Source organism: Penicillium odoratum (genome assembly GCF_028828045.1).
Source record: "Penicillium odoratum strain IBT 22623 chromosome Unknown utg000001l_segment0_segment0, whole genome shotgun sequence".
Classification (NCBI taxonomy): Eukaryota; Fungi; Ascomycota; class Eurotiomycetes; order Eurotiales; family Aspergillaceae; genus Penicillium; species Penicillium odoratum.
This window is the reverse complement of record NW_026643143.1, coordinates 5,283,233-5,306,098: the sequence shown is the minus strand read 5'-3', so window position 1 is coordinate 5,306,098 and position 22,866 is coordinate 5,283,233. Positions and strand designations below refer to the sequence as shown.

Genomic DNA, 22,866 nt, shown 5'->3' with positions numbered 1-22,866 from the left:
TTGGATTAATTTGGATGGGATCCACACTAGTTCCGAATGTTGTCTAGTTTATATGAGATTCTTGGTTTGAATGAGATTTGTGTCTCCGTATGAAGTGATTGGATTGGATTTCAGAGGTTTTCTGCTCGAGTCTGGAACTGTTTCAGATCTTTGTCTCATGGATGTCGGGTAATTTTTTTTTTTTTTTTTTTGGCTAATTAGCTAGGAGGCTAATTAGCTAGGATTTGGTTCTGTTGCTATACCTGAGGTATCGATCTGATATTTCGTGTTGTTGATCTGTCCGATTGCGGGAGAGGAATGTTATCGGGATACAGCATTCCGTAGGTATTATTAGAACAAACGTGAACTTGAACTTGAACTAGAGCTCGGATGCAAACTTCTCGACATGTAGAAAATCAGAAACTTCCTATAAATATCTAGGTGCATAGGTGCATATGGTTTAGCCACAATGTCTCTGATATGACCTTGGCGGTCAACTCGGGGGCCATTTGAGATTCCAGGCAATGATAGTGGGGCAACTGAGTAAAGTGGGTTTAGCACACCCGACCGGACGACGAGTCGGGTGGATGTAAATAAAGGGGGGGGAAATGGGCTCTCCAGTTCTGGAACTTGCATCGAAAATGGCACTTTCTTGTTCCTATTGATGTAGTAGAAACCCCCACGGGAGAGTGTTCTACCTGACTTCCCCCCTTTTCCTTGTTTTTATTTTTTTTTATTTAGCGTTTTATTTTGTAATTTTTTGTAACTTTTTGGGTAACTTTTTGTAAATTTCCCACTGACAGGGACCCTTGCATCCGTGTGTACTTCCTGGAACGTGCGAAAACGGACGTACTTGAAGATAGAATTGTTGAGCTTTCAACAGGGATCATAAATATCACGTTACTCCCCCACCTTCAACTTTCTCTTTCCAAGCTTTTTTGCCTTTCAATGCAAGAGCATTGACAATTGAACTCAAGCCTGGTACGTTTGCCGCCACAATCCCCTCCCAAGCTCCTCTTTATCTCTCCCGCCCACGCCAATGACGGCAGCTTGTCGACATCCCGTGGCTCCTGAACCCGAGCTGATCGACATTCGTGGCAAACCCCTCTTCTAAATTGCAGCCACGTTGGTGATCCACGCTAACTTGGTCCTATTTATCTTTCCAGGTTTTCCCTTTCACTTTCTTCTTAACACCAACTCCTATTCCCCTTCATAATGGCCTCCAAGGCACTTCCCACCCACCTTCGAGCTCCTGGCTCTGATGCTTCCTCTGGCTTTGCCGGCAAGCACCATGGAAAATCCCAGTCACACATGGTAAGTGCAATTCACAATATACATGGTCATCACGGGGTGAAGCTCCGCTCCTGCTTCTTTGGGCAGTAAGCACATTTGCGGCTGTTTGTTTTGGGATTAACATGAGGCTGAGGGGGAACCTTGTTCTTTACTCTCCTGTCATCCTATCACATTCCTGATCAATATACTGTTTATTTGTTCCATCACGATCCCATTCCTCAGTTATCTCGATCTCGATCCTGATCCTGATCCTGATCCTGACCCTGATCCCGGACCCCCCTCCTTACGCTCATTTTTGCCGCCTATTGGATTACCCCTCTTTGCTACCATCATGGATTTGGAAACAACGCTGACTCTGATCGCCTCGAACCAGGCTTTCGAAAATGCCTCCACCAGTGTGGCTGCCTCCCAGATGCGCAATGCCCTGAACGCCCTCTCCGACAGCGTCCCCGAGGGTGACGAGAAGAAGCGCTTCGAGACTGAGATGGACAACTTCTTCGCCCTGTTCCGCCGCTTCCTGAACGACAAGGCCAAGGGTAACTCCGTTACCTGGGACCGCATTGCTCCTCCTCAGCCCTCCCAGGTTGTCGGCTACGAAGAGCTCGGTGCCGATGCCTCTGTCGAGTTCCTGAACAAGCTGGCTGTGGTCAAGCTCAACGGTGGTCTTGGTACCTCCATGGGTTGCGTTGGTCCCAAGTCCGTCATCGAGGTCCGTGAGGGCATGTCCTTCTTGGACTTGTCGGTGCGCCAGATTGAGCACCTTAACCGCACCTTCAACGTCAATGTCCCCTTCGTCCTCATGAACTCCTTCAACACCGACCAGGACACCCAGTCCATCATTAAGAAGTACGAGGGCCACAACGTCGATATCATCACTTTCAACCAGTCCCGCTACCCCCGTATCATCAAGGACTCCCTTCTCCCCGCCCCCAAGAGCTTCGACGCTCCCCTGCAGGACTGGTACCCTCCCGGTCACGGTGACGTTTTCGAGTCGCTCTACAACTCCGGTACTCTGGACAAGCTGATCGAGCGTGGCATCGAGTACATCTTCCTGTCCAACGCCGACAACCTCGGCGCCGTTGTCGATCTCCGCATTCTGCAGCACATGGTTGACTCCCAGGCTGAGTACATCATGGAGTTGACTGACAAGACCAAGGCTGATGTCAAGGGTGGTACCATCATTGACCAGGACGGCAAGGTCCGCCTGCTCGAGATCGCCCAGGTGCCCAAGGAGCACGTTAACGAGTTCAAGTCCATCAAGAAGTTCAAGTACTTCAACACCAACAACATCTGGATGAACGTCCGTGCTATCAAGCGTGTTGTGGAGGAGAACGAGCTCGAGATGGAGATTATTGCCAACGAGAAGTCCATCCCCGCTGACAAGAAGGGTGAGGCCGACCAGGCCATCTACCAGCTGGAGACCGCCGTCGGTGCTGCCATCCGACACTTCAAGAACGCCCACGGTGTCAACGTGCCCCGTCGTCGTTTCTTGCCCGTCAAGACCTGCTCCGATCTCATGGTCGTCAAGTCTGACCTGTACCGCCTCGAGCACGGCCAGCTGGTCATGGACCCCAACCGTTTCGGTGGTGTCCCCGTCATCAAGCTCGGCTCTGACTTCAAGAAGGTCTCCGACTTCCAAAAGCGCATTGGTAGCATCCCTCGCATTGTCGAGCTGGACCACCTGACCATCACCGGTGCCGTCAACCTTGGCCGCAACGTGACCCTCAAGGGTACCGTCATCATTGTCGCCACCGAGGGCAGCACCATCGACATTCCCCCAGGATCCGTGCTTGAGAACTGCGTTGTGCAGGGTAGCTTGAGAATTCTCGAGCACTAAGCAATTAATTAAAAATTATTATCCCGTTCGACCTCGGTCAATGGAATGGCATGAGGATACAGCCTTCGCAGTGAAATCCGATCTGTGCTGAGGTGCATTTGTGGCTTGGAGCCCATGGCGTATGCCAAGCATGTGCTTGTATTACCTTTGAATAATCCAGCGTTTGTTTTTTTCTTCTATTGTCCGTCTTTATCCTTGTTCTGACTGAGTTGGGATCGACGGTCTTTCTTTTCTTTCAAGCACTTTGGTCCAGGATTCCAAGTCAATGCCATTCTATTATAGACTTACACTTTTCCTGAATCTCGTAGCACAGTCACTATGACAGCTTAGCTCTGTTTTGTTCTATCATCGCTGAACCATACTAGATAAAGAAGACTACCTAGTCCCACGCGTGAAAGTGGTCATAGCTTCTACCTCATCATTCCATGGTCATTTCGCCATCGCCTCAATATAGAAGCCCTCGAGAGTTCGTAGACTAGGTTGACGTCGACATCACGATTTGTTATTTCGATACCCTTTTCAGCGAACGTGCAAGCAGTTTTCGTGAGTCCATTGGATTCATTGAAGAGACGGGACTGATCGTTATCTTCATTTCTATCACTTGAAATGACTAGTTGGAAGAGAAAGAGATAGCAGCAAGGCCGAATAACCCAATGATTCCATGTTATAGTAACTTACTCTGTGGTTCCAAGGTTGACTGTCAAATTCCGCCATCCCTATACGCTTCAGGCAGGAATCCTTCGAGCGCCGCCTTGATCTGCAAAGCCAGCGGCCGTGAATAATAGCGCTGGTGCGAGGTGACAGCCCCAGTAATCCAATAATTCTTCACTCGAAGATGACGCTTCCACATGCCGCGTATCTCGCCCTCAATGTCCACCCCCCAGATCCCATCCCTCCGGGCAGCAATCTCCTCAGGTCCCAAAATACTATCTTTCGGATTATCTCCTTCAACAAAGAGTCTCTGTCCGAAAACTTCCACAGTGGCTTCGCGCTGCTTATCCGCAAAGCCTGTACACCAGAGAATGGCATCCGCATCCAACGCTGATCCATCGCTAAGTTTCAAGCCAGTCGTCGTCAATTCAGTTGGCTCAACATTTCCCTTCACGGCAACAGCACCAGACACAATGAGCCCAATCCCATCGCCAATCTCATTGAAGTGGCCACCAGCTCTTTCAATAAGGTGCGATATCAGATCTCCCCCGTGGAGGCTGTCATAGACTGGAAAGCCCGCTTCAGCAAGTGCCTGGTACCGATTTGGTTCTTTGGAAGCCAACGAGACAGCCTGGTCTATCGCGATTTGACCAGCAATACCCCATGGGGTGCTCATCGTGAGCTTGTCCACCAATTCGGTTGGAAGAATCTCGTATAGCCCTAGGCCCCGGGGGTCACGACAGTAGTCCCAGGGGAATATGTATGTAGGGCTGCGGGCAACGATAGTTGTCTTGATGCCGGCCTTTGCACAGTCTTCCATGAGGTCGAATGCTGAGTTTGCGGATCCAACAATAATAGCGGACTAGAAGCCTCGTAAGTATCGTCCTAAAAGAGCACAGGAAGACTTACTTTGACACCTAGTCTCTTCAGTTCTGAGGGATTCCTATACTGCGATGAATGGATGCTGACACCACTGTAGTTGCCTGGAAGCTGGGGGATGAAGGGTTTGGTACATCCCAGTCCAGTAGCTTGCACAACATGCTTACATGTCACTGTCTTCGATCCCGATGGCGTGCGAATCTTGAAGCGCCAAGAATCCGTGGTCTCGTTGAAAGAACTCGCTTCAATAGTAGATGAGTTGAGCATATTGAATTTGAAGGCCTGTGCATAGCGCTTCATTTGCTCCGCCAGCATCGACCTCGTTAGAAGCATAGGATCATCCTTCGGGTATGCTAAATAATATTAGAAAATGCTGTATATCCAGTCTTTGACTCTTACGCAGATACGGTGTTTCGCAAAGCGACTTGGAGACATGAAAACGCAAACAGTCATATCGCAAAGCCCAGTTGTCTCCTGGTTGCTCATTTCGCTCTATAATCACACAATCAACATTGAGGGCTTTGAGACGCGCTGCTTGAATAAGTCCCCTGTGATAAATGATCAGTCATAACAGCATAAGACATGACCGAATAATACTAACGCGTTTCCACCACCAATGATCAAAACATCCGTATCAATATCCTCGGCCTCTTCTAGCCGTCTTGAAGGGGCTTTCAAAGCACCTTCTTCTTCAGGATGCAGTTCAAAGTCTTCAATCCACGTTGCCAGATTCCAGATCTTCCAAACGAGCGCGTTCCCTATTTTCTCAGGAAGAAGGCTGACAACCCCACTGCAGAGTGCAGCGGGCGTTTCTGTCTTGAATGTAAACATGCCCTGAACCCAGTGCAAGGTCGCAGTAGCTTCAACAAATTGTACGCTCCCCGGCAGGAGACAAAAACCACCAACCAGTCCCCGCTCCTCTTTCAGCTCCATTAGTGCTGGAGCTATTTTGGCGCCGTTATTGAAGGTCCGGAAATGATAGGTAAAAGCGAGTATATCGCGCCAGTATGATTGGGAGCTGAAAAAACATGATTTGACCTTGGAGATATCTCTCTCCTCGAGGCTTTCAGCTAGGGACCGGAGGGCTTCACTCACCAACCCCGGTCCATTGTTGGCTGATTCTGGGAGCTTGGTGTTAAGAGGGAGAGGCCTGTATACGTCCCGCTGAAGACTAGCCAGTGAAGGATACTCCTCAAACTGCTCGATGACTGTAATATCGTTAGTTCTTTGGTCTTACTTGACTTGATGGAAAAAAAGAGTCGTACTTGAACCCATGGCTTATGTCACTTGAAATACTGAATACTCAGTAGATTGCTGAGGGCTGGAGTCAGAGATAGGAGCGAGTGTTTTATTACAATTGACAACATGCACATGAAGGTGGAGCCGAGACTGTGCGGGGTCGAATGTCACATTCTACTCTTAATTCGAACTTGGGCCGGGCATTAGCAAGCAGGTTTAGTTAAGTACTGCTTTATATAACCACGGCGCGTATTGAAACAACCATTATTGGCCTAGATTTCTCGGATTTATACTACTGTCCCACGACTTTGGGAAGTTCCAAATAGATAACTTATTTTATCCTATGATGGAATGGGAATCTCTCGAGCTCGATGATAGGTGACGCTATCTGGTATGCCTGTAAAACGCCCCAATACCTAGAATCCAACTTACGGGGTTGGAGGTGCCGGTTTTACCATGTGCAAATACTGGTGACTTTGAAATGTATACAGGAAAAGGAAGGCCTAGTTACAGTAATTCAGTATTGACACTGCAGTTTAATATTTTCCAAGATTAAGTGATAAGAGAAACCTGCACATTCGCATTCAAACACCAGCCTCCAGAAAATCGATAGTCTTCTTCCCAGTCCGATCATAACCTTCCACATACTTCTCCCCGTACTCAGCAACAAAATTATCATAAGTTGATTGCGGCTTCACCTTGCACAAGTCACACATGATGCCCTTAACATTCTCCAGAAAACTCTCCCTCGGAAACACAGCGACAACATCATTAAAAGTCTTCCAGGTCAACGGACCCATCCCCCCTGGAAACAGATCCGGGCCCTTAAAATCCGCCGAGATACCGAGATGTGCAAGCATCACCTCAGGCTGCTTGTGCATAGCAATGGAATTGGTAGTATGCAATGCAATCGCATCCCAGACGAGCTGTACCCGGTGATCGGGCCAGCTGGGGTCATTCCTAGTCTCCGTGATTAGAAATTCCCGTGCCGCGTTGGCACTATCGACTTCAAATCGTTTGTCCGGGGTGCTCTTGTCGCTGCTCACTGCCCAGGCTAGGTCGTGAAGAACTGTGCTGATAGCGATGGACTCGTAGTCGATGGGGTAGTCGGGTGCTGTGGAAGTCACTATAGGAGCAGAATTTATTGCGAATAGGCAGCTTCTCATAACGTGGTTGTACGTGAAATCATCGTTCTGCTCTCGCATGTAAGCGATGGCTTTTTTGATGAGCGGGGTATCAGGGATGGTGATTCCGGCTATCTCCCGAGTTGGGAGAGACGGGAGAGGCATATCTGTCGTTTATTGTCAGATATCGGTTTTTTTATTTTTGAAGTAGATTTTCATAAGCAACATCAATGTTTGAAGGGATGGACGAGAAGAATGAGAGTTTATATACGACAATTCTGCATCACGTCAGCTGCAACATTCAATGTCAGTTTCACCAGCTCCACTTTGATCAAGGGTATTATCAAATTCACTCCCCAAAAACTAGGCAATTATGATGCGATTAATTGTTAGGGGGAGTGAATTTAGCAATTAGAGTCCGAAACTCCGTAAATCCGCGGCTTCGAAGGGGGAAATTTGCTGCAGCATCGAGAAAGCCGTGGATACCGCCCTTTGAGCCCGACCTAGCTGGACGTTACAGTGCGTCGTGATTTTGTTTATTGCTTCGATAAAGTTCGTCGTTCAAGGATTTGTATAACGAAGGGTGGCATTAAACCAACGCATTTATGTCATTGTATAGTGTTGGGGGCTGCTGGGCGATGAGCATTGTACGCGGCCAAGAAAGACATAACCTATTTGATATTTCAATGCACTTGAGTATGCCAAGTTAATAAAGGTAGTGGAGAAATCTTATAAGGTAAACTAAGTCCACCAAACTGTTGGCGTTATTAGCTTTGATGCCATTCTTTTTAGAAAATTTTAGCAACTGAATATAACGGTGCTAAGTTGATAATTATTCTGTAATATTGTTGACGGTAAGGCTTCCGGTTCGGGTAGAGATCGGCTCCCGGAGCACAGCCTGAGTTAGTCCGGGTGCCGCCCTGAGCGCTCCCTGAGCGCTCCCAAAGCACTCCCTGAGCAACCCGGAGCACTCCCTGAGCAACCCGGAGCACTCCCTGAGCACCCCTGAGCACCCCTGAGCATCCCTGAGCATCCCTGAGCATCCCTGAGCATCCCTGAGCACCCCTCTTTGAGCATGTCCCGTGGATACATAAACAAGCCTTGGACCCGCATCCACAGGTTACCCCACTCCTCAGGTTTAATCTAACTGATCTTGGAAAGCTGGCGTTTGGATGTTATATCGCTCAATACTCGTGTTACCTCATGGATCTAGCTAATCGTAATTTGCTTATCTGGCGTAATCTGGGGGGCAAAAGTACAAAGAAGCCCCCTTTCAGTAAATTCACAACAGCCTAGGGCTCAAATTTGGTGTTATCTCAGGAATCTAGCTACATAATCGTATAATCGTAATTTGCTTATCAGGCGCAATCTTCTTTCGGTAAATTCGCAAAGAGCCTAGATCAATCAAGTCATCTCAGCTTCAGAGCAAGTCTCAATTGAATCTTTCAATCGATCACACAACTTCGATTCATTAGAAGACGACGATAGCCAAAGTTGTAGTCCACGCAACAGTAAAGCTTCTTTTTCCGGTTCTACGATAGTCTTTCCTCTTCACCACCCTCTGCGTTTCCCTTCTGTTCCCTTTTCCTCCGCATTTACCGCTCTCTTTCTGGCCTAATGGGAGAGACAGCGCCTGTCACGACCACCATCGTCGAGTCCAATGCTCGGAGGACGTATCCTTCCACGCCACGTGATAGTGTCGATGGCGAAAAGAGACCGACGGAGACAGACAGCCAAAATGAGAAATCCACGGGCAGCGTGAGCGACCACATGACCGTGGCAGTCGCGCCAGAAGAGAACGAGGGCGATCAAGAAGGGCCACTGACTTCTTTTTTCCGCGTTTTGTACGAATTTTCCACCCCATCCGACCATTTGTTGCGCATCATCGGACTCTGCGCTGCGATCGCGTCGGGGGCCGCACTGCCTTGTATGACGCTGGTCTTCGGTTCATCCGTCAACGAATTCAATTCATTTGGCTCAAACGAGCAATCATCGAGCACCTTATACAAATCCGTCTCCCACAATGCGCTATGGTTTGTCTATCTCTTCATTGGCCGTTATGTACTTGTTTATATTCATTCGACATGCTTTGGTGTTTCGGGTATCAGAGCCACCCAAGCTTTTCGCCAGCATTTCATCAAGGCTGTGATTCAACAGGAAATTGCCTATGTCGATTCGCGTTCTCTCGGGGGGATCACAACAGCCATCTCTGCGAACGTGGACATGGTCGAAAATGGAATCACAGAAAAGATAGGCAGCCTTATTCAAGCCATCTCGATGCTGATCGCTGGTTTTGTCGTGGCTTTTACTCAGCAATGGAAGCTGACTTTGGTGACCGCCACCACTTTGCCTGTCCTCTTCGCTGGATTCTACATCACCTTCACCCTTGGTAAAAATCCCTCCCTCACTGCATTTCAAAAGCTTCGATTGGTATCAAGAACTGACTATTTTATGCAGACTCCAAGATTGAAGGCAAGATCCTTGAAGTCTACAATTCCGCCAGCGGCCTGGCTGAAGAGGCTATGAGCAGCATGCGCATGGTCACGGCACTCAACATCGGAAAAAGACTAGCCCAGAAATACGACATTCCTCTTGCCGAGGCTGAGAGACTTGGTCTTACCAAAGGCCCAGTCATTGGATTTCAATATAGCGTCGAGATGTTCACCACATACTGCGCATACGCCCTAGCTTGGTACTACGGTACCAAACTCTTAAAAGAGGGCGAAATTGGCTCTGGCGGTGGTGGCATGATAACGTAAGAGAAATCCTCCGTCCATCATCCTCGATTCTGGTCTTACAGACATATTAACGAGGAATACTAGAGTTCTGTTATCTGTCCTTCTAGCAACCCAGGCCGCATCCGACGTTGCGCCGGGCTTTAGCGGCTTTACCAGGGCATCGGCCTCAGCAAAGGAAATGTTTAAAGTGGTAGATCGGCCATCGAAGATTGACCCGCTTGGGGAAGGAGGGCACAAACCGGAGAGCCTTCAGGAGAGCAAAATTGAGCTACGTAACGTCACGTTTGCTTATCCTTCACGACCAACGTTACCAATTCTCCAAGACTTCAGCATCATCTTCGAGGCAGGCAAAACCACAGCTCTAGTCGGATCGTCTGGATCCGGAAAAAGTACAATCGTTGGCTTGATTGAGCGTTGGTTTGATACAGACTCAGGATCAGTTCTTGTGGGAGGCCACCCCGTTACTGATTTGAACGTGCGATGGCTGCGTAGCCAAGTTGGCTTGGTTCAGCAAGAGCCTGTACTATTCAGCGACTCCATTTATAACAACGTGGCTCATGGCTTATACGGCACCAGTATGGATTCACTGCCTGAGGTGGAAAAACGAGAACTCGTCCGTCAAGCTTGCATTCAGGCCTTTGCCGACGACTTTATCCAGGATCTTCCCGATAAATACGACACTCTCGTTGGAGAGCGCGGCCGGCTCCTCAGTGGCGGTCAGAAACAGCGAATTGCCATCGCCCGTGTCGTTATTTCAGACCCCCGAATTCTTCTTTTGGATGAGGCCACGTCGGCTCTGGACCCCACGGCTGAGAAGAACGTTCAAGCCGCTTTGGATAATGTCTCCAAATCCCGCACCACCATTATGATTGCTCATAAGCTGTCTACTGTGCAAAAAGCTGATAAGATTGTTGTTCTCTCACATGGAAAGGTGGTTGAGCAAGGTACCCATCAGCAGCTCCTAGCGGACAAGGGCTCGTACCATAAACTCGTCCATTTGCAGAACCTAGACATCAACGATGAAGCCATGCGCAGTTCTAAGAATTTGCAGAATGATGAACATACTATCGGATACGACACTCAGGAAGATCGCGGACTTCCAAAAATACCACCATCTCGCTTGTCATCGAGATCTCGCGAAGACACAGTGTCAATGTCTCAAGTCGATGCCAAGGTAAGTGGCGATGAAAAAGAAGAAAATTGTGAGGACAATGACCTTAAGGAAAGGCTTTCTTTGATTCGTTGCATTGCCATCATCATTTGTCAGGAGCAGCGGCACCTCTGGTTTCTCTTCTTAGCCGGCTTGGTATCCTCCGCTGGTAGCGGCGGCGCGTTTCCTGCTCAGGCCGTTCTCTTCGGTGAGAGTATCTCCACGCTGCAACTTCCTCACGACCAACATCTTGTCAACAGAGGTAGTTTCTGGGCACTCATGTATTTCGTGCTCGGTCTCGGCGTCTTAGTGGTCAACTGGGGAGTTGGCTTTTGGTGGACTGTGGCTTCATTCCGCGCAACCCGTCAGTATAGACGTGAATATTTTGAGGCCATGATGCACCAGGACGTTGCCTTCTTTGACTTGAAGGGCCACAGCGCTGCCGAAATGACGAGTCGTCTTTCCCTGCATCCTCTCCACCTCCAGCTACTTCTATCGACCAACCTGGCCCTAATTTTCTTGGTGATCTTCAATGTCTTAGGGTGCTGCATCCTTTCCCTAGTGGTTAGCTGGAGACTCGCACTCCCTGTCATGGCTGTGGGTGTGCCACTCTTATTTGGCGCTGGCTACTTTAGAATGCGCATGGAGATGAGTAACCAAGATCGCGTCACTGTTATTTACCAGGAAGCTGCCCGCTTTGCTTCTGAAGCAGTTGGCGCTATTCGGACTGTTTCGAGCCTAGGCCTGGAGCAGAAAGTCCTCGATGGGTACGAGAAAAGACTCAATGAATCTGCCAAGCTCGAAATGTGGCACAAACTAGTCAGCATGCTTCTCTTTGCGTTCAGTGAGAGCATCAGTCTCGTAGTTTCCGCCTTTTCGTTCTGGTACGGAGGGAAGCTTTTGTCTGAGAACAACTATAGTGTTAGCACTTTCTTCATTGTCTTTATAGCCATCAGTATGGGCATGCAGACTGCCGGTTTCATGTTCGGATTCACTTCTGGTTAGTTAACAACCTTGTCTCTCTTTTCATTTAAACTAACGGGCATTACAGATCTCTCTAAGGCACATAAATCGGCCAACCATATTATCGACCTTCGCAGGTCTAAACCAACTATCAATACGTCGACTGTGAACCACCAAACACACCTTTCAAGGAGCGAGACTGCTATTGAGTTCAAAAATGTGACATTTTCTTACCCGAACCGCCAGGACATCCCAGTACTACGCAACATCAGCTTCAAAATCGAGAAAGGCCAGTCCGTTGGCATTGTTGGTGCTTCAGGGTGTGGAAAAAGCACTATTATCGCCCTTCTGGAGCGATTTTACGATGTAGAGCTGGGTCAGGTTTGTTTTGGAGATATTCCAGTGCAGCAGCTGAACGTACAGGAGCATCGCTCTCGCCTGGGCTTGGTCTCCCAGGACACCATCTTGTACCAAGGCTCCATTCGTGAGAACATCCTGCTGGGCCGACTGCCTGGTCAAGCTACCAATGATGAAATTGAATCAGAGTCAGGAGATGAAGCCGAAGACGCGGTTACTCGCGCCTGCAAGCTGGCTCATATAGACGACTTTATCATGAGTCTTCCAGAGGGTTACCACACGAAGCTCGGCAGCCATGGCATTTCGCTCAGTGGAGGCCAGCGCCAGCGTCTTGCCATTGCGCGCGCTCTGATTCGAGAGCCGGATATCTTACTCTTTGACGAGGCAACCAGTGCTCTTGATACGGAAAGCGAGGCTTTGGTCCAGCAGGCCTTTGAGGCCATCACACAGAAGAATGATTCCCGAACGGTTATTTCTGTGGCCCATCGCTTATCTACAATCAAGCAGTGTGACCGCATCTTTGTGCTTTTTCGGGGTCAAGTAGTGGAGGAGGGAACACACGATGAGCTTGTGGCACAGTGTGGCCGCTACTATGAAATGGTTTTGGCGCAGACCTTGGACGCCGAAGCTCCCTGAGGCGGCATTTTTTCTCTAGACAGTGTACAAATTCGACCAGAAGTCTTTGTTGGTACTTGTAGAATTGTTTAGCATTTGGAGTATTCTCGCAATATGATATGGATTACTGTTACATGTTCTGGCTTCGTGCACATAGAAAATTGCAAATTCCACCGAGTACATCGTATCTCACATAATGACTTCGCCCCCTCCTTCTTCCCTCTTCTCAACTTTTCTCTTTCACCAGATTCAGTTTTCCAATCTTATTTCTGCCATATTTTTCTATCTAATAATCTCCGGCTGTTTAGAGTCAAATCCCCGAGGACGCTCCATCAATGTCCGCTCGGTCAGCTCCGACACCTTAAACTTCCCTATCAAGCTGCACATCATCTAAATAAAAACCATAGTGAGACATGATATTACTAAGGTGTCAATGTGAAGCCAGAAAATAAAATAGTAGTAATCATCAAAATGCCGATAGGCACCTTAGGTGCACGCTGATTGGCACGATAGAAGACAGGGTGAATTGGAGCGAAGCATCCTAGGGGGCGCCTATCGGAGATCCTGCGGCCTAGTCCGTGTTTGGATCATTTAGGAGGCGGCTCGGCAGGAACCACCCGTCTCTTGGCCATGCTTGGTATTAGCCATTGACTAGGCTTTCAATCGGCATGTCGTATTAAATTTGAGTACCATACGATCAATACCAATATGCACGAAATATTCTACTAGCCTTTTTTGGCATTGACTAAAGATAAGACTTATCTTTTATCACCTTTCATGCCAGATTCGTGTAGACCCCTGTGGAGATAAGCTTTAACGTTTCGATCTCTTTGAGTCAATAATCATAAATTTTGATAAATACGATATTACAGTACGGTATGATATGTACCTTACCAGTGGCGTCTGACAAGTCTGAGACAACTTATTGTACCGCTTTTACCACCGCCTTCTATATACAGTTAGCCTACCTCGGCACGCGATGGCATTCTAGGGGATTTGACTGGCAGAAACTTGGCAGAATATAAGACGGTGAAATAGGCTGTCTCAGACTAGTCAGACACCACTGTACATACATGGGTAATTTCTTCGACCCGTATGGTAATATTTCTGCAAATACCCGCCTATACATACCATTTGTGTTTATTCCACATATACGTAATTAAATGAACATTATCTTAAGTTTGATAGCTGATGTTAGAAAAAGGTAGTCTTTTGAGCCAGATGTAACGTTGGCTATCGATTCCGAAGTAAACAGATATGTCGTCGAAGATGAAAGAATCGTTTGGATCCGATTGTTTGCCGGTGTCCGGAATTCCTTCAAAACCCGAAGCGCGTGGTTAAAGACGCTCTTTAAGTTCAGTCTCAATTTTTATTAGCCATACATTATTCACTCCAGTTTCACACAATGAAGAATATGCTTGTTCAGATCATGCCTGAGTCACTCGATTCAATCGACAATCTGCCCATTTTGGCTCTGCTCTCAGCATTTGCTGTTGCTATCAAATTCTCTACGCATTCTTCTCCTCTCCTCAAAATGATATCAACAAGTATCCTTTGATTAATGGACGTGAATGGTGGAATCCTTTCATCACGAAACAAAAGACTAAGTTTGTCAGTGATGCGGGGGTTCTTATCGACCACGGACTGAAGACAGTAAGTTTGCGAAGCTCCTGCCACATTTGATTCAGACCATTTCAAAGTTCTATGATTTTCTTTTGGCGCCCTTCCTATTGCTTCCAAAGAAAAACTTGAGAGGATGTGGATAGCTGATGGTGAACTACAGGCTGGAAAGGCATTTCGACTGCAAACAGACGACGGAATTCAAGTCGTTCTGGCTGGAGAATTCCTAGTTTACGATTGTTTAATATATCTAGAGAGCCTTACTTACCTACGCTATTCGCTTACCTAGCCTAGAAAACCAGCCCCCCCTTTGATGGCCGAAAAGTCTTATTTCCCGTAGTAGCTATTAGGCCATATGTTATGTTATAAGAATCTCCCAGTGTATAATCTATAACATTAGATATATAGGTCTATCTTTAGAGCTTTCAAATTTGAGAAGTAGGTATGACGAAGTTTGATAGACTGAAATAGGAATGCGCGAGGCTGAAAAATATACTAAGAAGGTTTAAGTCAATTATAAAAGGTCTCCAGATATGTTAGGGTTTATGGATAAGATAGAGGGAGAATAGATGGGTTGTAAAAAAGCAGTAATCAGATTTGTATCAAAACTGATTCTTGAAGGAATCGTAGGTACTAAGAGAGAGATGGGCTTTATACCCCGCACTCTCTCGGTAAGGTCAGCTGAGGTCACATGAGAGAACTTCCAGATACTCCTTGTCAGTTTCGTGACAAGATATAACTTAAAATTATTGAAGTATATATAGTACGGTATGATAAGGTCAGGTAGGTCTTGGCTTCCCCAGCTCTGGTATATAAAGCTTAGGTACTAATCCCTAGTACTATATAGAGGTGCCTATCTATTGCAGAGGTATCTCTATTTAGTAAGGTTAACCCCTCGTCCACTAAGAATAATCCCAGAGGCTATTAAAAGTAGATATTACTATCACCGGGAGATAAACCCTCGTACGTTGGAGACGAACTCCAACGACTATCAAAACTAGATATTACTATCGCTAGGAGACAAACCCTCATCCCCTAAGAATACCTAGGGACTATCTATTTATTTCCAGGTGATGAGTCTTTAATATCTTTATACTTTATAGGCATTATATCATAAAGGGGATCCGTAGTTAGTTAATCAAGTAGGGAGGAGGGCTTTAAGCCGACTATTCGAATAAGACTAGAAGCTAGATCTCATCTCTTAGAGGGTAGGGAGGGTCTAAGTCTCTTTTATACCTTTTAAGTATAGCGGACTATAAGAGCCCATAATATCACACTAAGCCCCTAGCCCTTAGCTATAGTATCATTACTATAGTAGATATCTAAGCGCTTGATCACTACGCCTTCGCTAGGCTCTCTACTACTTTCCGTTAAAAGATCTCCTAAGAAGAGTCTATATCTAAACCAGGCTCTTTTTTCGAAGAATGTGAATCCTAACGCCTTGAATGCCTTTCTCATAGCCCCAATGCGAAGTTATATAGTGATTGGTTATCAACTGCTTCTTAAAGTGAATACAACGGCTATCCTAATTTAACAATGAACTATATGTTCAGGCGCCTTTTTACGATGTCCGTCCCTTGCGGCACGCTCAATGATTTATGTGTGGTACGAATTTCAAGCCGATTTCCAAAGTAACTAAATAGCACATTCATTCTAAACTTTGACAATCCATCATATAAGCCTTCAAGACGATACCACGCTTTTCCCACCATCTTCAGTCAATCTGCTGCGGATTTTTACTTCCAGGTAACCAGGTCCCAATTTTTGAACTATACCATCAATGCCCCTCCCTGCAGGGTTTCCGATTACAGCACTTGGGGAGAAAAGGAATGCCTCACCCACTCGAAGACGGACTATTCTCTCAAACAATGACTTTTCCCACATCATTCTCCTTTCTCCACCCGCACTGGATTCTCTTGAGACCTCTTCCCCTAAAGATACTCCTGCTATATGGCTTTTCAATGTGCGAAGCCACTCCGGCGATGAAAACCGATGAACAACGGTGACAGAGCAGAGGCCAAGAAGAGCGGTCGATATCGTGGGCTCTTGGGTTGAAATCACGATTCTGATGCCAAGATGTCGCTGAAGTCTCACAGTAGAGAGAAGACTTTGGGTAAAAGATTGTGCCTCGACAGAATTGTCCATGTACTAGTAATTATTAGCCAGAACTCACAACAATCTTTTATTGAAACTGACTTTGTGAGCCTCATCAAGAGCTACTATGCGACCGATTCTGGTACTCTGCTCTAGAAATATTCCGAAACATATGTTGAAAAGGGAGCAGGCCGTATCAGGAGGGATGCACGGGCATGAAAGGTCAACTATAGTAAGTTGACTCCGCTGGTCTGTCTCAGCCGATAGAGCATATATATTAAGAAGCTCACATACCTGTGGTCTCCAGTCAGAGCCCCATCTCTTGCCTTTGGGCTTTTTTCCAAAGCTTCCAAACGCCTGCTCTGGCGGCATAAAGCTTTCTAGACTATCTAGACGTTGCTTTAGTGGCTCAAGTTGAGCTGGAGTGAGTCCAGATTCAACCACTCGGTCCTTGAACTTGACATAATCAAAATCTGTTCCCAGAGACTGCTGTTCGATCCGCATTTCTCTAAGAATTCGTTGAACAGTGTGCATGTATAGTGGAAGTGGGCCATTGTCTTGACCGACAGCCATTAGATCTAGCATACGTTTGGTGTTCAGGTCGGCTTGATCAATTCGTAAGGCTTCGACTTTGATTTTGAATCTCGAGTATGTTCCCTGACTACATGAGCGTATGTCTGTAGAATCAGATCGGAAAAAATGCATTACCTTTATGTTTCGAAGATTTGTGGGGGCGCATAAAACTCTGACTTTAATTTGGGGGTTTGAGGCAAGGAAGGCTGCTTCACAGGGAGAGCCTGAGTTATCGCTGATGAAGGTGTCATAATGAAAGACAACCGCGGTAAGAGGTTTTAAAAGCCTCCCTGCTTTGGAAGGGATCAAGCAACTTTCCAGAATACATGACAAGGTGTGACTTTTCCCCGAGCCTTGAGAACCACATATGAATATGCTAGAGGGGGATGAAACGTTGAAAAAAAGTCTAGGGTCTTTTTCCCATGTACTTTTATCTTCAAGAGCCTCATGATCCGAGCCGTTTGCTTTCGTGATTCCAGCCAACAATCCATATTGTGAAACCTCAGCAGCGGGTGTTGGCAGAGATAGATCAGAGAAACGCCTGAACACGTGGCTTGTAAATACCGGGGCAAGAGAGGCTTCTGCAAGTTGTTCTTCATGACTCTCAAGCTTCAGGAGGCTAAGGTGGTAGGCCAATTGATTATCTTGGACAAGGAGGTCAAATGATGTCTTCAAGAACAAGAGAGGTGAGAATACACACCATCAGGATAGGCCTTGCCTAAGGAGCAATCAGCCATGATTGGAGGGTACTTGAATATTTGTGAATGATCTAGTCGGCAGATTTTTGCGGGTATCCCTGTGACTTTTATATGTCTATGAAGACATCTTTTCACTACTGACGAGCGGGTACAGGATTTAGTACACCACGTGGGACAAGAAGTCCAATATCGATCACTTGCGCAATCAAGTGATGAGCCGACAAGCTAGTTCCAGGACTAGTAGCCTGGACAATTTCTTCCCGATGTAGAAGTTACGACACTAAATGTTTAATAAACCTATTTCGGCGAAATTTGGGCGACGGCTCCTGCTTCAGGCTTTGCTGCAACTAGATGATGATAAGGGTTTAATCAAACACGAAATAATTGGACAAATGTACCGGTGATTGGCCACCTCTATGCACCAGACACTTCATTGATGATCATTGTAGAGATAACAGCGGTGAGGAGAAGACATGTATGACCAGTCACAGTGTGATCTCCATTTCTTGCTCCAAACTCGTATTCAAACCCCATTATGTGAGGGTGCTCTATTAAAAGGTTTCTATTGTATTTGAACACTCTATGTCCCTCCTATCATTCCTCGCAAGTTCTACATCCTTTGACAACACCCTTCTTCGATTCTTCAAAATGCTCACTCCACCAGAAATTCAAAAGGTTCGAGATGCCCTTGGGTATCAAAGGCTATCCGAGTCTGGAATTTCGGAAGCTCTCACGGCCGCAGGAGTGGACAGGAAAAAAATGGATGGACATAAGAGACTTGCTCAATTGGGGACTCCCCTCATTGAGTACCAAGTCCTCGAGATGGGATACAGAACGAACATGAGCAGAGGTATTTTCTACTTGAATTTGCATGGAAATTTTTTAATGTTGAAGAGGCAAGGTAGCCCTGATTCTATCCACTCTCTTGACAACGGATTATCGAGCACGGATAGCGAGACACCATGGCATTGACCAATACATCAAATTCAGCCCCAGGGCAGAAATACAAGCAGCTAGCATTCTTGCTCAAGCCGTAAGCGCTCTGATAGCAGTCTTACATCTTGAAGCCAGAGACCCCGACATCACCCGAGAGGGAATGCTATGCTTAGGGTACTTTAGTAATACACCACGGGATTGAGAGAAACCACGGCTGACTTTTTAGATTTTTGAGTATAGAAGTGGACAATGTGGATCATCACGATCTCTTGAGCCAATTTAGGTCGATTTATGTGCCACAACTATCAGCACAAAGCCTACCGCCTGCAACGTCTGACTTGGATGATGCATTTTTGAACTTGAATGACACATCTGAGTTTCCATTCTTGACCTCCCTTCAAATTGTAAGCGAAAAAGATCCGGTCTATCTAGCCCAGACGGTCATGAATGAAGTGTTGGAGACTTCTACTGAGCGCGGAAACTCAAACGCATCGTCGAATCATACGAAAAGAGCGCTTGGTACACTGGACCACCCTGAGCAGCCAAACAACAAACGTCAAGAAATCGGTGACCTTTATCGAGCGTCGATCCTGAGAGACACCGAAAGATGTAAATTACAGAGGCTACCCCCGCCAGGGGAAACATTCTTCAACCCTCGCATTCACAACCGTCTGCTAGAGCTCAATTGCAAGTCTACAGACGCTTTTTGCACCATTTTGGCTCAAATAGCCGGTCCCAGCTCCGTTGTCGCTTTAAAGGAAGCATTGGAATGTTCAAGGTCCTGGCCTCAGGCTCAAAACTGGAGAATTTCAGTTCATGCGACACGGTGTGAAAGAATGGGAATCATTGGAGACCTGGAAGTTCGGGAAATGTACTGCGCTCTTCTCAAGAGATATCATGTGATGGAGCTGTTTCAGAACTGCGGTGGCCCTGATAGCCGGAAAACAAAGGAGATTGTTATTTGCACTGGAAGAGATATAATCCAACCTAGTGGCAGATTCGGAAATCCTAGTCACAATGACGAGGCTTATGTGACTGACAGGATGATGAAAGAGGTCTTCCCTGACCTTCAGTCCGGATGCAAAGGCTATGAGTCCAAAAGAAGATCTGTGTCTCGTCTTCGAGTACTCGGACGACGACTTCAAATGTTTGCAGACAAATTTGGTATTAGCAGTCTAGCTTTCATGCAACCATGCAAAGTCTCTGGAGATTCTGAGAAGCCAATTTCAGACCACATGTGAGTGAAAGTATCTATTTTTGACATTTTTGAAGTTGCTAATTGTTTGAAGGATCTTCGCCCCAAATGACACCGAATTTAAGCTTCTTATCGATATACTGGAGGAGTCACAAGGAGGCCTGCTTCGTCAATTTAGCAGCGCTGCCGAAGGAATTGTTCGTCATTTGATTTATGAGGACACGGATCATGCCGGGCCTTTCCTCTTGGAGACGATCGATTCCAAAGAGATATTCAAGCATCCTAAGGGTTCGCCGCGTCTCCTTGAAATATTGAATGAAAAGGGGAATGAGTATTGACGCAGAATTTAAATTATTCAGCGCACATTAGTAACATTCGCTTTCATTTTCGTGGATCTTTGGGCTAAAAGTTTTTGTTTCTTTAGAATACGAATAGAACAAGACAGATTCTTTCAGTCTCTTCAAGTAGGGCTTAAAGTGCGAAAAGATAACCTTCAGTTTGAACTCTAGTAATAGAATTATACAGGCGTTGACATTTTAAAGTAAGTAACTTATCTAGAACGACGTATTGGTGCGCTAAACTAGAAGAGACAAAACAAACCGTATACAGTAACTCATAGGTCCAAATTCTATGCGCATCGCAAGCCGCAGAAATGAAATTTGATGTTACGCTGAGGAGAATAAACCTACTATACAAGGTACTAGTCGATGGCCTCCTTAAAATAGGCTACATATTAGAATGCATAAAGGACTATGTCGGAATATGGCGATGTCATCCGTGCAATTCTCAGGACCATCAAAATTCAGCATGGTTCTTACATTACCCACGCCTAAAATGGCAAATGTGGCCGAGGTGATGAATCGGCCCACGTTCATTCAAAGAAATCAATATTTCACCGCTAAGTCCGAAGTTGCGTAACCCGAGCTAATTGGGTAAGAATAGGCTGCTTCCGAACTAGAAGAGAGGATTAGGACTTCACCGGTTCTAACGTATACCAGACACATGGAAAGAATGGCAAAGGCAATGTGATCATTGGAATGATAATTAATTCCCTAAAATCAATCAGCATAAGCTTTGCGATCTACTTGACCCCCACCAAACCTGGATGCAAACGCTGCAAACATAATCGGGATTTTCCCCGCGCTAACGCGTGTGCTTGCGTTTGCTTAAAGATAAAGAGAACAAAAGGTCGGGCATTGCCGTACCTTGTCCTTCTGTACACTCTCTGAAACTCAGACACTTCCTGCTCACTTGATACCTAGATCAGACTACCCGATACGCCACCAAAATGGCCCAGGATAACACTTCCTCGCCAGAGGGCGTCTCCTCCCTTCTAGACACCGATCTTTACAAGCTGACAATGCAATGCGCAATTCTCAAATACTTCCCTGATGTTTGTAAGTGAGATGCGCCGGATCTATACTACATCATCTAACCAGCTGGTAGATGTGACCTATGGCTTTACGAATCGAACCCCGCATATGAAGCTGCGGCGCGGGGCATACAAATGGCTCCTGCAGCAGCTGGAGAGTGAGTGATTTTTCTAGTTGAACCCACTCACTACTTTCCTATGACTTATAATAATTAATTTTCGCGTTAGAGCTCGGAACCCTCCGCGTCACTGCCGAAGAGCGCGCTTTCCTTAAACGCAAATGCCCATACCTCAACGATGCCTACCTCACCTTTCTTGAGAGCTTCCAACTCAGACCAGCCGAGCAGGTTGAGGTCAAATTCACGCCTACACAAGATACGGGCAGCGACGAGGACGAAGGCGCAATCGAATATGTCGTCAAGGGCCTCTGGCTCGATACCATCCTCTATGAGATCCCGCTGCTGGCACTGACCAGCCAGGCGTATTTCATGTTCAGTGATAAGGACTGGGATTACGAGGGTCAGGAGGAAAAGGCATACCGCAAGGGATGTATACTACTGGAGAACGGGTGTATTTTCTCCGAGTTTGGGACCCGGCGACGACGCGATTATCATACTCAGGATATCGTGATGAAGGGTCTCACTCGTGCTGCAGAGGATGGAAAGAAGAATGGCTGGAAGGGTGGATTGACTGGTACGAGCAATGTGCATTTTGCCATGAAGTACGATGTCAATGCTGTGGGTACTGTCGCGCACGAGTGGTACATGACCATCGCCGCTATCACGAACAATTATGAGAATGCCAATGAGTTAGCATTGCAGTACTGGCTCGGATGTTTCGGAGAGGGGGTAAGTATCCTATGGTTCATACCTCGGACTGCGAAGCTAACTTGAAAAGGTCCTCGGTATCGCCCTCACCGACACATTCGGTACACCGGCTTTCCTGGATGCGTTCCGCAAGCCTATTAAAACCCCCGAGAGCGAGAGCAGTGCCTCCAAGACATACGCACAGACCTACACGGGTGTGCGCCAGGATTCAGGAGACCCATCAAACTTCATCAAGATGGTGCGCGAGTTCTATGATCGCGAAGGTATCACCGACAAGAAGATGGTCGTGTTCTCTGATTCGCTGGACATTGATTCCTGTCTTGAATACAAGACTCTTGCCGACAAAGCGGGCCTAACTCCCTCTTTCGGCGTGGGAACTTTCTTCACAAGTAAGTAGAACCTAACCGAATGGCGATGCTGGCTGCTAACATCTTTCTAGATGACTACCTCAGCAAGACCAGTGGCGAGAAGTCAAAGCCTCTCAACATTGTCATCAAGATCTCCACGGCTAACGGCCGCCCGGCCGTGAAGCTCAGTGATAATCTCGGCAAGAATACAGGAGACAGCGCCACTGTTGCAGAGGTGAAGAAGAGGTTGGGATACACCGAGCAAGAGGGCGTGCAAATTGACGAGAGCAACCGTTGGGCTCAACGGAAATAGATTTCATTACGAACTCGAGGAATATACCTCATGACGTATTACTGGAGGCTGTTGTCTTTCATCTTG

General features: G+C 46.8%; 7 protein-coding genes across 7 annotated transcripts; 4 read left to right on the top strand and 3 right to left on the bottom strand.

Moving 5' to 3' along the window:
* Positions 1 to 1,603: 1,603 nt before the first annotated feature.
* Positions 1,604 to 3,109, top strand: ugp1 (UTP glucose-1-phosphate uridylyltransferase; the record flags this gene model as incomplete). The annotated part of the gene is made up of 1 exon (XM_057135848.1): positions 1,604 to 3,109. One exon carries the CDS (start codon positions 1,604 to 1,606, stop codon positions 3,107 to 3,109), a length of 1,506 nt encoding a protein of 501 aa, XP_057001784.1.
* A 700-nt stretch (positions 3,110 to 3,809) lies between these two features.
* On the bottom strand, positions 3,810 to 5,914 carry N7520_001912 (flavin-containing monooxygenase; the record flags this gene model as incomplete). The annotated part of the gene is made up of 5 exons (XM_057135847.1): positions 3,810 to 4,622; positions 4,670 to 4,992; positions 5,039 to 5,187; positions 5,241 to 5,847; positions 5,905 to 5,914. The coding sequence occupies 5 exons, from the start codon at positions 5,912 to 5,914 to the stop codon at positions 3,810 to 3,812; spliced, it is 1,902 nt and encodes a 633-aa protein (XP_057001783.1).
* A 548-nt stretch (positions 5,915 to 6,462) lies between these two features.
* On the bottom strand, positions 6,463 to 7,167 carry N7520_001911 (uncharacterized protein; the record flags this gene model as incomplete). Its single annotated transcript, XM_057135846.1, has 1 exon — positions 6,463 to 7,167. One exon carries the CDS (start codon positions 7,165 to 7,167, stop codon positions 6,463 to 6,465), a length of 705 nt encoding a protein of 234 aa, XP_057001782.1.
* A 1,452-nt stretch (positions 7,168 to 8,619) lies between these two features.
* N7520_001910 (uncharacterized protein) lies at positions 8,620 to 12,846 on the top strand (the record flags this gene model as incomplete). The annotated part of the gene is made up of 4 exons (XM_057135845.1): positions 8,620 to 9,391; positions 9,460 to 9,757; positions 9,825 to 11,890; positions 11,942 to 12,846. The coding sequence occupies 4 exons, from the start codon at positions 8,620 to 8,622 to the stop codon at positions 12,844 to 12,846; spliced, it is 4,041 nt and encodes a 1,346-aa protein (XP_057001781.1).
* A 3,282-nt stretch (positions 12,847 to 16,128) lies between these two features.
* On the bottom strand, positions 16,129 to 17,849 carry N7520_001909 (uncharacterized protein; the record flags this gene model as incomplete). Its single annotated transcript, XM_057135844.1, has 3 exons — positions 16,129 to 16,593; positions 16,834 to 17,756; positions 17,813 to 17,849. 3 exons carry the CDS (start codon positions 17,847 to 17,849, stop codon positions 16,129 to 16,131), a joined length of 1,425 nt encoding a protein of 474 aa, XP_057001780.1.
* A 2,042-nt stretch (positions 17,850 to 19,891) lies between these two features.
* Positions 19,892 to 20,279, top strand: N7520_001908 (uncharacterized protein; the record flags this gene model as incomplete). The annotated part of the gene is made up of 2 exons (XM_057135843.1): positions 19,892 to 19,983; positions 20,036 to 20,279. The coding sequence occupies 2 exons, from the start codon at positions 19,892 to 19,894 to the stop codon at positions 20,277 to 20,279; spliced, it is 336 nt and encodes a 111-aa protein (XP_057001779.1).
* A 950-nt stretch (positions 20,280 to 21,229) lies between these two features.
* On the top strand, positions 21,230 to 22,800 carry N7520_001907 (nicotinate phosphoribosyltransferase; the record flags this gene model as incomplete). The annotated part of the gene is made up of 5 exons (XM_057135842.1): positions 21,230 to 21,338; positions 21,388 to 21,471; positions 21,542 to 22,161; positions 22,211 to 22,529; positions 22,580 to 22,800. 5 exons carry the CDS (start codon positions 21,230 to 21,232, stop codon positions 22,798 to 22,800), a joined length of 1,353 nt encoding a protein of 450 aa, XP_057001778.1.
* Between the last annotated feature and the right edge of the window lie 66 nt (positions 22,801 to 22,866).